This window comes from Protopterus annectens, chromosome 1.part2, assembly GCF_019279795.1.
Source record: "Protopterus annectens isolate FY-2018-M chromosome 1.part2, PAN1.0, whole genome shotgun sequence".
In the NCBI taxonomy this organism is placed as follows: Eukaryota; Metazoa; Chordata; order Ceratodontiformes; family Protopteridae; genus Protopterus; species Protopterus annectens.
Genome location: NC_056727.1, coordinates 1,114,250,520 through 1,114,265,423, shown reverse-complemented (window position 1 = coordinate 1,114,265,423; position 14,904 = coordinate 1,114,250,520). Strand labels below are relative to the sequence as shown.

At 44.4% G+C, this 14,904-nt stretch overlaps 1 protein-coding gene across 1 annotated transcript in view; it reads left to right on the top strand.

Annotated features, from left to right (window-relative positions):
- The window catches only part of LOC122792253 (digestive cysteine proteinase 2-like), a 266,381-nt gene that overhangs the window by 231,859 nt on the left and 19,618 nt on the right, over nt 1-14,904 (top strand). Inside the window, exon 10 of the mRNA XM_044060003.1 lies at nt 9,418-9,607. Within this exon, the coding sequence (XP_043915938.1) occupies nt 9,418-9,607 (190 nt within the window). The remainder of the gene's footprint in view (nt 1-9,417; nt 9,608-14,904) is intronic.

The following is a 14,904-nucleotide window of genomic DNA, read 5'->3' as shown; positions in this document are numbered from 1 at the left end:
GCACTTACCACAACATAGGCCCTTAGCTATACCTCCAGTTCTGCCTGTTGTGGATGATGCATTTAATGATGATTGCACTGCTCCTGATACTTTACCTCCAGCCCCTGCCAAACCAGACAGATTTTACAGGGTGCCAGACACTCACCACCTATACAAGGCCCCACTTGCAGATCCTGAGACTATATCCCAGGGGCCTAAGGCAGTAGCCTCGACCTCAGCAAAAAACCCTCTCCCTTCTGAAAGGGAATCCAGGTCCTTAGAGAGATGGGGGAAAAAAGTTTACACCTCTGCTACTCTCTCAGCTAGAGCTTTAAACTGTCAGTTTCACATGATCCAATACCAAGAGTTTATGCTTGATCAGTTAACTAAGAAGCTGTCCTCTGATGACTCCTTAGATAAGAAATATGTTTTAGAAATGGTGAATAACATTCAGCAGGTTAGTAACCATTCTTTAAAATGTGGCTATGATGCACTGGAGGCTTCATTTAGATCAGCCATGACTGGCACAGTGATAAGAAGGCATGCATGGTTGAAGGAACAGGTTTTGCCGGATCATGTTAAAGCAAAGCTGTTAGATGCTCCTATGGATAAGGCCAGTCTATTTGGTACACCTGCTCAGCAAGTAATGAAGAAAATGGAAGAGAAGGCAAAATCTGTACAAACAGTTAAGGATTTCTTACAGGTTCAGCCCCCAAGGTTTAGCAGGAACTGGCCTGCCAAAAATTGGTCCTTTCCAGACTCCTCAAAATCTCAGAGGCAGGAATAGACGCTCTAGAGGCAGAAATCAATCCAGAGGAGGTGCCTATAGAGGACGCCAGTGGCAAGGCAATAACCAGAGAGGCACAGACACAACCACTGCCACTGCAACAGGACAATCACAGTGACTTGACTCTGACACCGCCTACCAGGGAGCAAATAGCAGCACCTTTAGGCGGAAAGTTAGCCTTATTTTCGAAAAATTGGCACTATATCACAAAAGTGGATTTTGCAAACCATAGACCAAGGCTACAGGTTCCACTTCCACGCCTTACCAGTAAAAAGAGGAATGCCAAACCTACCTCCAAATCAAAAAACAGAAGCTCTAAAGCAGATAGCTCAATTAACAAAGATGAGAGCTGTGGGAAGAGTACCGATAACACAACAGAGCAAAGGATTCTACTCCAGACTCTTCCTAGTACCAAGAAAAGAGAAGTTGGAGACCTATTCTCGACCTGTCCGTCTTAAACACATACATCATTGTACCAAAATTCAAAATGCTGACCCTACAGCAACTTCTTCCCATGCTGGGCAAGGAGTGTTGGCTGGTAACTCTAGATCTCAAGGAGGCATACCTGCACGTCCCCATACGACCAAATTGCAGAAGATACCTCAGATTTCTTGCAGGATCAGAGCATTATCAATTCTCAGCATTGCCCTTTGGCTTATCTACTGCGCCCAGAGTATTCACAAAATGCCTGGCATCAGTAATCGCTCATTGCAGGCTACAGGAATCCAAATTTATCCATACCTGGACGACTGCCTGTTACAAGCGGACAACAAAAGCAAGCTGACAACAGATTTACAAAGAGTCATTTGCTTACTACAAGCCCTGGGATACACAGTCAATTTAAAAAAGTCAAGACTGATACCATCCCAGACAAGAACATTCTTGGGTGCGGAATTGGACACAGTAAAACAAATGGCATTCCTAACTGCAGAAAAACAAGCACAACTCCTCTTTACTTCTTGGCATTAACAAAGCAGCACAAACTTACAGCAAGAAAAGTACTGCAGGCCTTGGGCTTCATGGCATCATGCATAATCCTGGTCCCCATGCCAGACTGCATATGAGAAAACTACAGTGGTACCTAAAGAATTTATGGTCTCAACACAGGCACAGCTTAGAAACCGAAATCCCACTAATCCCATGCCTGAAACAAGAGTTCCTATGGTGGGCTCAAGCATGCCAGTCAAACCCAGGCTTGCCCTTCCACAACTTTCAAGCAAACCAAACCATCACAACGGACGCCTCAGACCTAGGCTGGGGGGCGCACATGTTGGACAAGTGCATACAAGGATTGTGGACTCCAGACCAGCTGCACCTGCACATAAACCAAAAAGAAATGCTGGCAGTAAAACTAGCAATCCAGAAATTCAAACCATTCCTCAAAGAAGGCCATTTAATAAGGACAGACAACACCACAGTCATGTGGTACATCAACAAACAGGGAGGCACTCATTCATACCCCCTATGCAGAATGACTTTGGACCTTTGGAATATGGCTCTGAGCTACAACATCCAGTTACAGGCAATATTTGTGCCGGGAAAAGAAAACACACTAGCAGACATGTTAAGCAGAACCACCTCGGATGCTCACGAATGGATGCTACACCCGGACATCTTCAAGGCCATCACAAAGAAATGGGGAATGCCACAAATAGATCTATTCGCTTCCCCACTCAATCACCAGCTCAAAAAATTCTGCACAAGGACATGCCACCCACTAGCATGGAAGGTGGACTCTCTATCCTTCAGTTGGAAAGGCCTGACAGCATATGCATTTCCACCTCTTCCTTTGATGCACAAGGTACTACTGAAAATCAAAGAGGAACGTCCAAGGATAATTCTGATAGCTCCGAATTGGCCAAGACAACACTGGTATCCTTTGCTGAGGAGCATGTCTCAGGGGAGAATGTGGCCAATACCCCTGATGCCTTTGATGTTAACTCAGAACAACTACAACATCATGCACCCAAACCTAAAAACCTTGCAACTGACTGCCTGGAACATCACATAACAGCTACTAACCCAGACTTATCCCAAAGGGTTAAAGACATTATCCTTGAAGCCGCAGACCTTCAACAAGAAGGAACTATGCAGGGAAATGGAAAAGGTTTGTCATTTGGAGTACTGAAAGAGGAAAAGATGTCTCGAACATAGATATTGCTAACATCCTGGAGTACTTGGCAGAGCTTCTACATACGGGCCTGTCCTATTCCTCCAAGATACATGCATCAGCTATTTCCATGAGAATACAGCTTCGATCCACCTGTCTTTTCGCATCCTCTACTCAGGCAATTCCTCAGAGGGATCAAGAATGTAAAACCTCCTAGGAAACCACCATTACCAGCATGGGACTTGAACTTTGTGCTAGAAAAATTGACACTCCCTCCATTTGAACCAGCAGCAACAGCAGATCTTCAACACCTATCATGGAAAACTGCTTTCCTACTGGCAATTACTTCAGCAAGGAGGGTTTCGGAACTACAGGCCTTAATGGCAGTACAACCCTTCCTAATCTTCCATCAAGATAGTGTCCATGAGAACTAATCCTACATTTATGCCTAAGGTGGTATCCAGAGTGTCTTTAAACCAGGCAATCCACCTACCTACCTTCTTTCCCAATCCACAGAACAGGGGGGAAAGGCTGCTGCATACCTTGGATGTGCATAAGACAGTTACGCTACTACCTGGACAGAACCAAAAGTAACAGAAAAACTGACCAGCTTTTAGTAGCCTATGCAACAGGAAGGGAAGGAAAAGCAATTTCCAAACAGACAATCTCAAAATGGATAGGAAATTGCATAAGATTCTGTTACTCCTACCATGGAAAACCAGTTCCACAGAACATAAGACCTCATTCTACAAGGGCTACAGCCACTACCACAGCTTTCTTACGAGGAGTGGCAACCAAGGACATTATTGAGGCGGCTACTTGGACCTCCGTGCATACATTTGCCAAGCATTATAATTTACCTCTATACTCTAGATCCCGAGCAGGGTTTGCCACTGCTGTATTGCAAGGGATCCTAACTACACCATAATTCTTCTTCCTCCTCCCCTAGTTTGGCTATGGTATTCTACCCATTTGTTATGACTGCAGATGCATCCTTGAAGGACATAGTACAGTTTTGTACCTACCATAAATGTAGATGTCCGAACAGGATAGCATCTGCAGTCAGGATTACCCACCCTCCTTCCCCTCTGTGGTACTCCTAGGGTATTTACCCTCCTAATAGCTAGCTGGGGGGAGTCTCTTATGGTGTATTTGTTTGTATATATGTACATACATGCTTATTTTTTGTGTTTGCCTTCTACTATTTTGGAAACATTGGCATTTATCCAAAATTTAGCTTTCCTAGAGGGCAACTGGCATCTGGGGCAAGAAACACTGAGGAAAATGGCGTCGGCTGATGCCTTTATACCCGAAGACCAGCAGAGATGACGTCGGGTGAAGTGCGACATCAGCCGAAGCCGGACCCAGACTTTGGAATCCGGCCGACCGAAGGGCTGCCTGACGACAGGACAACCCATTTGTTATGACTGCAGATGCTATCCTGTTCGGACATCTACATTTATGGTAGGTACAAAACTGTACTTTCTCCCTTGTCTACTCTGACTTCTACTTCTCTGGAAACCTTTAAGATGAACTGGGTTCTATTTGACTGCTTCCACTTTTTTCTTGAGTCAGTTTCCCTTATCCCGTCAGCTTTCCCTGTCCCTTCCCAATTGGTTAAGGGTCATTCAAGACTCGAGTTATGTCCATCTGTTGGGGATACTTCGTGGTATGGAAATCCCTTCCACCTTTTCTGGGCATCTCTCAACCTCTAACTGCTTCCTTGCTTCCCAGAACTGCTTCATGGCCTTTTGGCACAAGACACCAATTCAAGCTGTGCCCCCTTCCCAGGAAGGAAGGGGGTTTTATTCCAGAACCCTTCTGGTTCCCAGAAAGATACCAGAGACCCATTCTGGGGCTTTCTCAGCTCAACACGTTTCTGAATGTCCCTTCCTTTTTGATGTTAGCCTTTAAAGCTGTTCCCCTTTTGCAAGCTTTCCTGGTCTCTATGGATTTTAAGGATGCTTATTTTGCATCCCAGTTAATCCCTTTGTCAGGAAGTTTTGGCATTTGTCTCCTTGCACTTTCAGTTCTCTGCTTTGCCCTATGGCCTTTCTGTTGCTCCAGGGGTATTCACCAAATGCCTCGCTTCTGTGATTGCTTTTTGCAGTATGAGGGTTCCGATCTTTTCTGGACAGCCTGCTTATTCAGGCTTCCTCCCTTGAGATCTTCAGCATCTCCAATGTACTGTTTGTGTCTTACAAAGCCTGGGATTTACAGTACACTTCAGAAATCAGTCCTGGTTCCTTCTCAGAATCATGTTTCAGTTACAGGCTCCAGACCATTCCTATGTTGGCTTCCTTGCCTCCTCCCAAGGCTTTCTGTAATCACCTTTAAAATCCCTCCTTCCTCTGGTTTCAGTTACAGCTATAGAATTTTTCAGGGCACTAGAATTTAGTGACCTCCACCATTCCTATAAGTCTAGCCAGACTTCATATGAGAACTAACAGTGGTTCCTGATGTCAGTATGGCTTAACACAGTCCTCCACTAGGTTTTCTAGTCCCTCTTCCATGCCTCATCCTTGAGTTTGTGGTGGACTTGTTAGCGGTCTCTTGACCTAGGACTTCCTCTTCAGACCCCAATACCCTCAGGAGCTTCATTGATGCCTTGGGCAAGGGGTGGGGAGCCTCCGTTCTCTCAAGGTTCAGGGTCCCCTGGCTTCCTAATCCATAAATCTAACCATATTGATATGAGCTGTTCTTTTTGCCCTTCAGGGTTTCTCAAGTCTTTACAGACAATATTAGTGACATAACCAGTGAGGGGGTGGGGTAGCACTTCAGGTTTGGGATCTTCCAGTATCAAGTGACTCTGCAGGTTGTATACATCCCTTCAGAGCAAATTATAGTGGCAGATTTTTTGAGCAGGCCCAAAACTCACGGATCTTCAGAGGTGTTTCTGGGCATTGCCCATCAGTAGGGTATTCTAGTAGATCTGTCTGCCTCTCCTTTGAACAGACAACTTTCTCTCTTTTACACCAGTCCCAAGTCGTCTACCTTGGAAGGTGGACACCCTATCATAGGTTGGTACTAGGCTATCGGTCCTAGGGCCTATACAAGCCTACCCGTAATTCCCTGTCTATTTCTTCCCACACTATTTACTTCCTTGGACCCCTGTCTAGCAGGGCGACTGACGTGATCCCCGGGGTGAATCTCCTTTCTCCCATCCAGTTAAGGTTTCTTTTGAAGAGGGCCATAGAGATGCTCCGCTTGACATGTATGGGCAGTCTATTCCAAAGTCTGGGGAGTCTCTGGGTCAGGAACCTATCCCTCCAGCATGTTTTGTTTATTGTGATGACAAGATTTAGATCCCTGGAGGGTGTGGCTGTGAGGGATTGGGATTTCTTTAAGTGTAGCATGTCCAACAGCTCTGGGTTTGACATGGCCTTGTATGTTAAGCAGAGATTGCCTTGGAGTAGACTATATGCGGCAGAGTATAGCTGGAGTTTTTTAAGGCGGTCAGCATAGGGCATCTGCTTTAGGCTTGTGATTCTTTTAGTGAGGTATTTCTGCGGCCTTGCCAGTTGTTGCATATGTCTTGAGAGGTACATGCCAAATGGGGCGTTGTATTCTATAATGGGTCTGAGGGAAGAGTAGTGGGACAATGTCCTCCTTTTTTTCTGGATGAAAAGCCCTTAGTGATGAGGTGTGCCACATAGGATTTCCTGACTGTTATGGTTTTTGAAAGTGAGACCACTGTCCACCTGTGTCCCTAAGTCTCATCACACTTTCGGTGTTTAGTGTACTGCCACCTATGTGATATTTCATGGGTACATGTTTTTTCCCCAAAGGGGATAACTATACATTTCTTGGCATTGAGCTTGAGCCCTTGGCTCTGGCACCAAGCATCTGTTTCTGTAAGGCCCTTTTGCAGAGTATCCACATCATTTGGGGATTCAATAATGGCTCCCAGTTTGCAGTCCTCTGCAAACTTTATTAGTCGGAGTCCCTTAGTTTTGGCCTGTACTTCAGAGTAGTAGATGCTAAACGAGAGGTCCCAGGACTAACCCTGAGGTACTCCACTTGTCACTTGTCTGGAGCTGGATTTAGAGTCTGCTACTTTTACAGTGTGGGTTCTGTCCAAAAGCCAGTTGGCAACCCATAGAGTGACATGGGGATTAGGTCTTGAGACTGTGTGGACTGCCTTGCCCTCATCCATGGCTCTGGAGACTGATTCGAAGAAGTCAGTAAGGTTCAGGAGACAAGATCGGCCCTTCACGAACCCAAACTGGGTGGGGTTCAGGAGGCCCTTCACGAACCCAAACTGGGTGGGGTTCAGGAGGCCCTTCACGAACCCAAACTGGGTGGGGTCCAGTGTTTTAAGGTTGCCAGTGCCTGTTTATAAGTTCCATGAGAATACGTTCCATGGTCTTGCAGATCAGGCTCGTCAGACTGATGGGGCGGTAGTTCCCAGGATCCAAAGTGGATCCCCCCTTGGATGTTTCTGTGCCTTCCCTCATTTTCCTCCGATTCCAAAGCTTCTTTTCAAAATAGAGCAAGACTTGCCCAAAAATCTTGTTGGCGACTCCCTTTTGCTCCAGCCAGCATTTTTTCTCCTTCTGCACCTAACCAGGGGCAGTCACCACTACTTACCTCACAGGGTGGACCTACTCATACAGGACAAGGGGTCTCTGATCCATCCTCACTTGTCCATTCTTCCACTGACATTGTGGGTGAGAGAGGGTGCTAAATTTTTTTTAGGAACCTAAGGGCATATTTAGGATTGCGTGGTAGTGAGTTTCCTGGCCTCCTGCAGAGCCCTGTGTCTAAATGGAAAGATTTAGTTTGGTGTCAGGCTTGTAACCAGGATCCACTTTCTGTGGAGAGCCTCTGGTTCTGTCTTGACTGTGTGAATTGCCCCATGCTGGGTTAGCATATTCTTCTGATAAAGCTCACCTTTTGGCTATTTCGACTTGCCTGCCATTAACTCCTGCTCTAGGTTTGAGGTAGAGCAGTTTCTTGATGTCTTTCATACTGGGCCTTCCAGGAAGCCCATTCCTCCTTCTTGGGACCTGTAGTTTTGTACCAAAAAAAATGACTCTGGCTCTTTTTCAGCCAATAGCATCATCATCCTTGCAACATTGTACACAAAGACTTCCTCTTATTCCTTTAACTCAGCTGAGTATCTGAACTCCAGGCTCTTAAGGCTGTTCTTTTATTTTTTTTTTTTTTTCTTTTGTTTTTTTTCATAGGGACTGGGTGTGGTTAGGGAATTCTCTTAATTGGTCTTTGTCCTCTTTCTCTGCAGTGTGCTAGTGCAAACACCTTAGATTTGTATAGATGTCCTTAGCTCAGATATTTAGATGAGGCTGATCTTAAGTCTAAAACTTAACTTCCTTTCATCCCCAGCCCTCTAGGTTTGGCTCAAACCTCTCAACTGCACAGATTTTCACAATGTCCAGATTTTGACTTAATTTTTTGGTCTGTTTTTCATAAAATTGTGGCTTTTGAGCAAATTAGTGGTGAATCATTAGACTGAAGTTAGAAAATGAGACATTTGAGTTTGACTTCATATCCTTCAGAAAAGTCATACTAATCCAAAACCTATTCCATCAACTTTCAAAGTTTGAGCAATATTCAAAAATGGTCTCTGTTTGGACCTTTGTCCCACTTTTATGGCTTTGTCCAGATTTCTTTTGAGTTTAAGAGTTATGGTTTGGCTGTTCAAGCAAACCACATCCTCATGGAACTCTAAGGTCATATCCTTTCATGAAAAAAGCCCTTCTGCCTCTCTAGAGGCTTATTCTACCAGGGTTCTGGCTTTCTTTGGTACTTATGTCAAAGGTCAGATACCTGCTCCATACTTGTGGCTGCTACCTGGACTTCTGTTCATACTTTCACATTACAAATTGTATTTTTCCAGAGCTATCCTGCATGGCTTTGAGGGCTATTCTGGGCCTTGTTTCCTCTTGAGCTTTTGTACTTTTGTACTCTGCCTTTTGCATTTGGTAAAGAATACTGCAACCGTGACATCTTACCCTTGTTTGCTTCCTTCCCCTTCTGCTCTGGTTTCGTTTTCTCCTTGTGGATGCACGTGTTCCTCCTTATTTATTGGACTGTTCATCTTGGAGCATTTCAGTTCTAATAGGTCTGTACATCACCTGTCCTATGCTTTGAGCTGGGAGCATGTGTGATGTACATGCAGTTCAACTTCTGTACTACTAAAGAACTCTGGTCTTTACATTTTTGGCTAAAGAAACAAATTTGAATACTAAGTTTAGTGTTTATGGTTCCTGGTTTTATGGTTTGGTGGAAAACACAGTACATGGGAATGGCATCAAATATAGTAAAGGATCCCAAATGCCAACCCTGCATTAATGCAGGTTTTGAAGGATGACTGGAACTGAAGGACACTGCAAAAAAAATCTAGCGATAGATCTAGGGATACTGTATATCTGTCTGTATAAGAATGCATTCAAAAGTGGCATAATTTGGGCATGCTTGGTTTTAAAGCAATTTGATAGGTTTCCTAGTTTAATTAAAACTGCTGTCAATATTTGATCGAATGTGATTATTTAAAAGTACACATTTTTTTTCTTTCTAGAATGGGTATTGCCACTCTAATCAATCCCATCTGGTTGCCAAAGTGAAAAACTACACAAATGTCACATCAGGGGATGCCGAAGCACTGCGTTTGGCCATCTTCAAAAATGGACCTGTGGCAGTTAGCATTGATGCTGCACACAAATCCTTTTCATTTTACAGCAATGGTGTTTACTTTGAGCCCCAGTGTGGTAAGCAAATTGTTTTTTATCTTTGCTCTTTTTTGTGGAAATCTGTAGAGTAAAAAAAAAGCTTTCTTGTAGTGCATGGATTTAGTAGGGTTCCCTATTTTTTCATAAAATGTCCAATCTCATTTTGCTTTTGGTTTTAGCCATCTGCTTGACTGATTCCATAGTTTTTATTCTGCAAAACTTCTTTCCAAGTTTTTACGTCAGTCCCTTATATTCCTCAGAGAACTGAAAACTGTACAAGCTACCAGAGTATATTTGGTAAATAACACTGCTTTTTCCAAAGGCCATTCTGTCCTGAATTTCACCATAACTTTCTATTTAGTTTCTGCTACTTCAGCATGTTATGACATCTTCAGAAGACCCCTGAGTAGTCCCATTTTGGTTTTACCCAACTTTTGTAGGTTTTAGGGAAAGCAATCTGCAGACTCATGTTCATGGTGTTAGAAAATACATGGCTAAGGCATGAGTATGGCTTTTTATTTCATTAGAACATGGTATAGTAAAATTCAGATGTAGTAGGAGTATGTCTGAAAAGATGCATCCAAATATTCATACCATCTCTTAACTGAATTTGAAGGAAATTTCAGCATGTATTATGACACATGCCCAACCTGTAACTTCATGTAGTGTACTTGACTGTGTGTGTGTGGGGGGGGGGGGCTAAGTTGCAAAAAAACTTGTAGGGGATGTTTACTTCTGATGTAGTGATTAGTAATTAGTATATGTCATTGCACTCTGCATACTTAACAGAAGTTTCACTGCAGCATGTAATTGAAATGGAGTATGATTCCATGTCAGACTATGGCAGTGAGTAGCTCTAAAACAATAAATGTTACCTGTATATGAAGAACCATATCTTGGTCCGAAGCACCATATCTTGGTCCTTTCCACTTTCATTACAAAACTTTCAAGCAGTTGATCTTGGAATGCATCATAACATAGCGTACAGATTGTTCTACCCTTTTAGGGTGTTAGTGTAGCAGTTTTGTGAACTTGTAATACTAGTTCAGTTGGTCCAATGTATGGAGTGTCTAATGCATGCAAAAAAAAAAAATGAAAGAATAGGTGTCACTCTGGCAGTCGCCACCTAAAACTGTGGATATGCTGACTGTAAGAGGTCGTATCGTATCCAATCTGAGACTTGAATTTTAGGCTATAACCATTGAGATCAGTTGCAGAAATCACTTTGGTCTGGTCTTTAAGGGAATCATTGCAGTACTTTGCTGAATTTCTCCATACCAGTATGGTGGCTCGGTTCATAGGTAGGTACTAGGCTATTGGCCCTTGGGCCTATATAAGCCTAGCCAAACAGTACCCTGGCTTTTGCCACTCAAGAAAATTATTTTCCTGTGCCCTTGTCAAGCAGAGCCACAGAAGTGATCCTCTGTGAATTTCCTATCTCCCATCCAATCAAGATTTTTCTTTGAGTGCTAATGAGGAGCTTTGTTAAGTTGTTCCAGAGTATGGGAAGCCAAGTTGTTCCAGAGTATGGGAAGTCTCTGGGACAGGAATCTATCCCTCCAGCATGTTCTGTTTATTGTGGTGACAAGGTTTAGGTCCCTAAAGCATGTAGCTCGGAAGGATTCTGATTTCTTTAAGTGGAGCATGTCCGACAGCTCTGGGTTTGACCATACCTTTGTATGTTGGGCAGAGATCGCCTCTGAGTAGGCGATATGCGACAGAGTAAAGCTGGAGTTTTTTGAGACTGAGTAGGGCATCTGTTTGAGGCTGGTAATCCTCTTTGTGGGGTATTTCTGTGGCCTTTCTAGTTGTAGAGATCTTGTGAGGTACATACCAAAAGGGGCATTGTACTCTAAATGGGTCTGAGTGAGTAGAGGGGAACGATTACCCCCCCCGGATGAGAAATCTTTTGTGATGTGTGCCACAGGGTTTCCTGACTCCTTTAATAATCACATCGCCACAGTAGAGACTACTGTTCTTTGTCATTTTATCTGTCGGCAAATTAAAAAATATGTACATCTCAAAGTGCACACACATTTGTAATGACAGCTTGGTGAAGTATTAGTCTGTTATTGTAACTGTCCTAAACAGATAACCAAACCCATAATGGAAATGGCATTTAATGCAGAATGTCACTGGTAACAAACACCTGAAACGTGTAGACCTAATAGCTATAGTCAGTTGACACTTAAAAAAAAAAATTTCCTAGCTGCCAGCTCTTTCCTTCTCCCATAATGTAGTACTCCTTCCCAACTGCATATCATTTGTCATGGATCTCTTGGCACTGCCAAACAGTCCCGGGCTTGCATTTACCCTGTTAAGTGTTGCAGCTTTGCTGTTCATGAAGCCTTTTGGAAACTGCTAAGCTCATGTTTCAGGTCAGATTTTTACACGTTTGTGTGTTAACGTTTGTGTGTTAAGCATTGGAGCAGGAAGACAGTCTTGTATATTCTTTTGGCCTTGTTTAGAAGTCTGCCTGTGTCAGGAATATGGATGTTATGTCTCTTGCATGCAAGTTAACCATCTCATTTTAGAATGGACCATTTTGTAGGTGTTGATGGTCATTGCAGTACTGTTGGTGTCTGTTAATCTGCATCAGCATTGACCAAATCATCTGCAGAAACGGTATGTTTAAGGGGGGGGGGGGGTCAAGATAACTGACGTGCTACATATGGTCTAGGACTCTGCAAGAGGAAGAATATGCTGGCTATTGGCAAAGGATTCCAGTTCTGGTGATTCAAAACAGAAGTGTGGGCATCAAGACCAGGTTTACCTGAAGATTCTGCCAAGCATCCTGTTCCATCTAAGGTACTAAGGACTGAACAGGTTTCTCCTTTGGGGAACCTCAAACTGGGTCTATGACAAAGTGAAGTGTTGGTTGATCCCTAAAGTGCCTGTAAATGTCCCCACTGGTTAGCTGTTCTTGCAGGTGGTGTTCCTGTTCTGAATTTAGGCTTCTAGTGCAACAAAACTGAGATTTTTGTAAAGTAAGCCTTGCAAAGTTCTGGTGGTTGGACCAACTTTGGGAGTCTGCTGGTTGGACCAACTTTGGGAGTCTGCTGGTTGGACCAACTTTGGGAGTCTGCTGGTTGGACCAACTTTGGGAGTCTGCTGGTTGGACCAACTTTGGGAGTCTGCTGGTTGGACCAACTTTGGGAGTCTGCTGGTTGGACCAACTTTGGGAGTCTGCTGGTTGGACCAACTTTGGGAGTCTGCTGGTTGGACCAACTTTGGGAGTCTGCTGGTTGGACCAACTTTGGGAGTCTGCTGGTTGGACCAACTTTGGGAGTCTGCTGGTTGGACCAACTTTGGGAGTCTGCTGGTTGGACCAACTTTGGGAGTCTGCTGGTTGGACCAACTTTGGGAGTCTGCTGGTTGGACCAACTTTGGGAGTCTGCTGCTCTTACCATCCTGGCTTCTTGCATGTGCTACATAGGGGTGTCTGTTCTTGGCCATTCAAACTTCTGCGAAGTTTTCACTATCTTAATCAGATGCCACTGTAGAGGCCTATACAGCCCTCCGAGTCCAAACCACCTCCATGGTGCAGGTCTCTGTGGTGTTTTTTTTGCTATATATCTAATACCCATCTGATGTTCATCATGTTATACTGCTGCACTCATCGCACTTGGGTTATCCTGTCGTCAGGCGGTCCCGCAGTCGGCCGAATCCCAAAGTCTTGGTCTGGCGTCGGTTGTCATCGCTTCTTCCCTAACGTCAGTGCGACAGGGGGATAAAAGAGGCAGCTGACGCCATTTTCTTCCATCTTTTTCTTGCCGCGCCCGAAGCAGAAGCAGTTAGCAAGTGCCAGTCGGCTAGCTCCTGAGATTTTCGAATCTAATTTCAGCCCGAAGTCTTCTCTAAAGCTAAGTACCCCGTTGGGGAAACTTTTCTTGCCTCAGACCGATGTCAGACTAAGTTAATAATTGCATTTCTTGTGGGAAGCAAATACCTCATAAGGATTTTCATTCTTATTGTATTCCTTGCCTAGGCCCAGACCACGACGTCTCTGGTTGTCTGTTTTGTGCTAGGTTCAACAAACGTACAATCAAGTGTCGGGCAGATTTCGCCCGACATTATTTTGGCAGAAAATTTAATTATAGCATGTCGTCGGAGCAACCGACATCAGCAATGATTAAAAAACGCAAGGATAAGGACAGGCAACCAAGGCCAAGACCAGATACCGAGGCCTCAGCAAGGCCTGCCACCTGTTCTCTGGTTTTCAGCGAGGCGCCTACGCACCCCCTGACTACCACAGATTTAGAAATTCTGACTGCCTCCCAGACCGAAATCAGCTGGGCCTCAGGAGCCGGTTCCATCTCGCCCCTCTGACGCCAACCCTGACGGTGATCTGGAGATTTTGGACAGGCCTTCGGTTTCTGAAGGTGTCTTCAAACAGACAAATATCTCCAAGTCGTATGCTAAACTTAAAGTCCCCTTAAAAGTTAGGAAACCGGGTCCACACTTCCCCCCCCCCCCCCCCTCCCACAGGCCCCTGTGCCTAAACAGATACTTAAGATGGCTGAGGATTTAATTACTCTTATCAGGGGTTCACAACCCCCTCCTGACAAAAGGCCTAGACTGGAGGAAGATTATCCTTCCTCTGACCAAGCATCCATTTCCTCAGCTAACTCTGAGGACCAGGATTATTCCTTCCCTCCTTATGAAGACTCAGATGCTGAAGAGTCCATTCCCTCTGTCCCCCCCCCCCCCCCCCGAAGACTACTCTTTTGGGGAAACTTTACACACCATGAGGGGAACACTTCCACTGGGAAGTCCAAGATTACTCTGACTCTAAAAAAAGACTCCGTGAGTTTCTTCTCCCACAGCATAGACCCCTTGCAATTCCTCCATTTTTAGACATTTTGGATGACGTTTACACCGAATCTAGTCTAAACCCAGATTCCTTGCCTCCTGCACCAGCTAAACCAGACAGATACTACCAAGTTCCTGATTCTCATAAGTTTCTATATAAAAGCCCTGTTGCAGACCCCAAAACCATTTCCCAGGGTCCCAAAGGGGTTAAGGCCTCTACTGCTAAGAATCCACTACCTTCTGAAAGAGATTCCAGAGGATTAGAAAGATGGGGGTAGAAGTGTATACGTCTGCCACTTTGGCCATGAGGGCCTTAAACTGCCAATTCCACATGCTAAAATACCAGCAGTAATTGATTACACAGTTAAAGCAGAAAATGATCCCTCAGACAGACCAACCTGATTTCAAAGAGATGCAGGATTTGCTGCATGCAGCAGAACAGGTGGGAAAGCATACCTTTAGTGTGGTTTTGATTCATTGGAAGCCTCATGTAGAGCAGCTGTCACAGGATCTGTAATACGTAG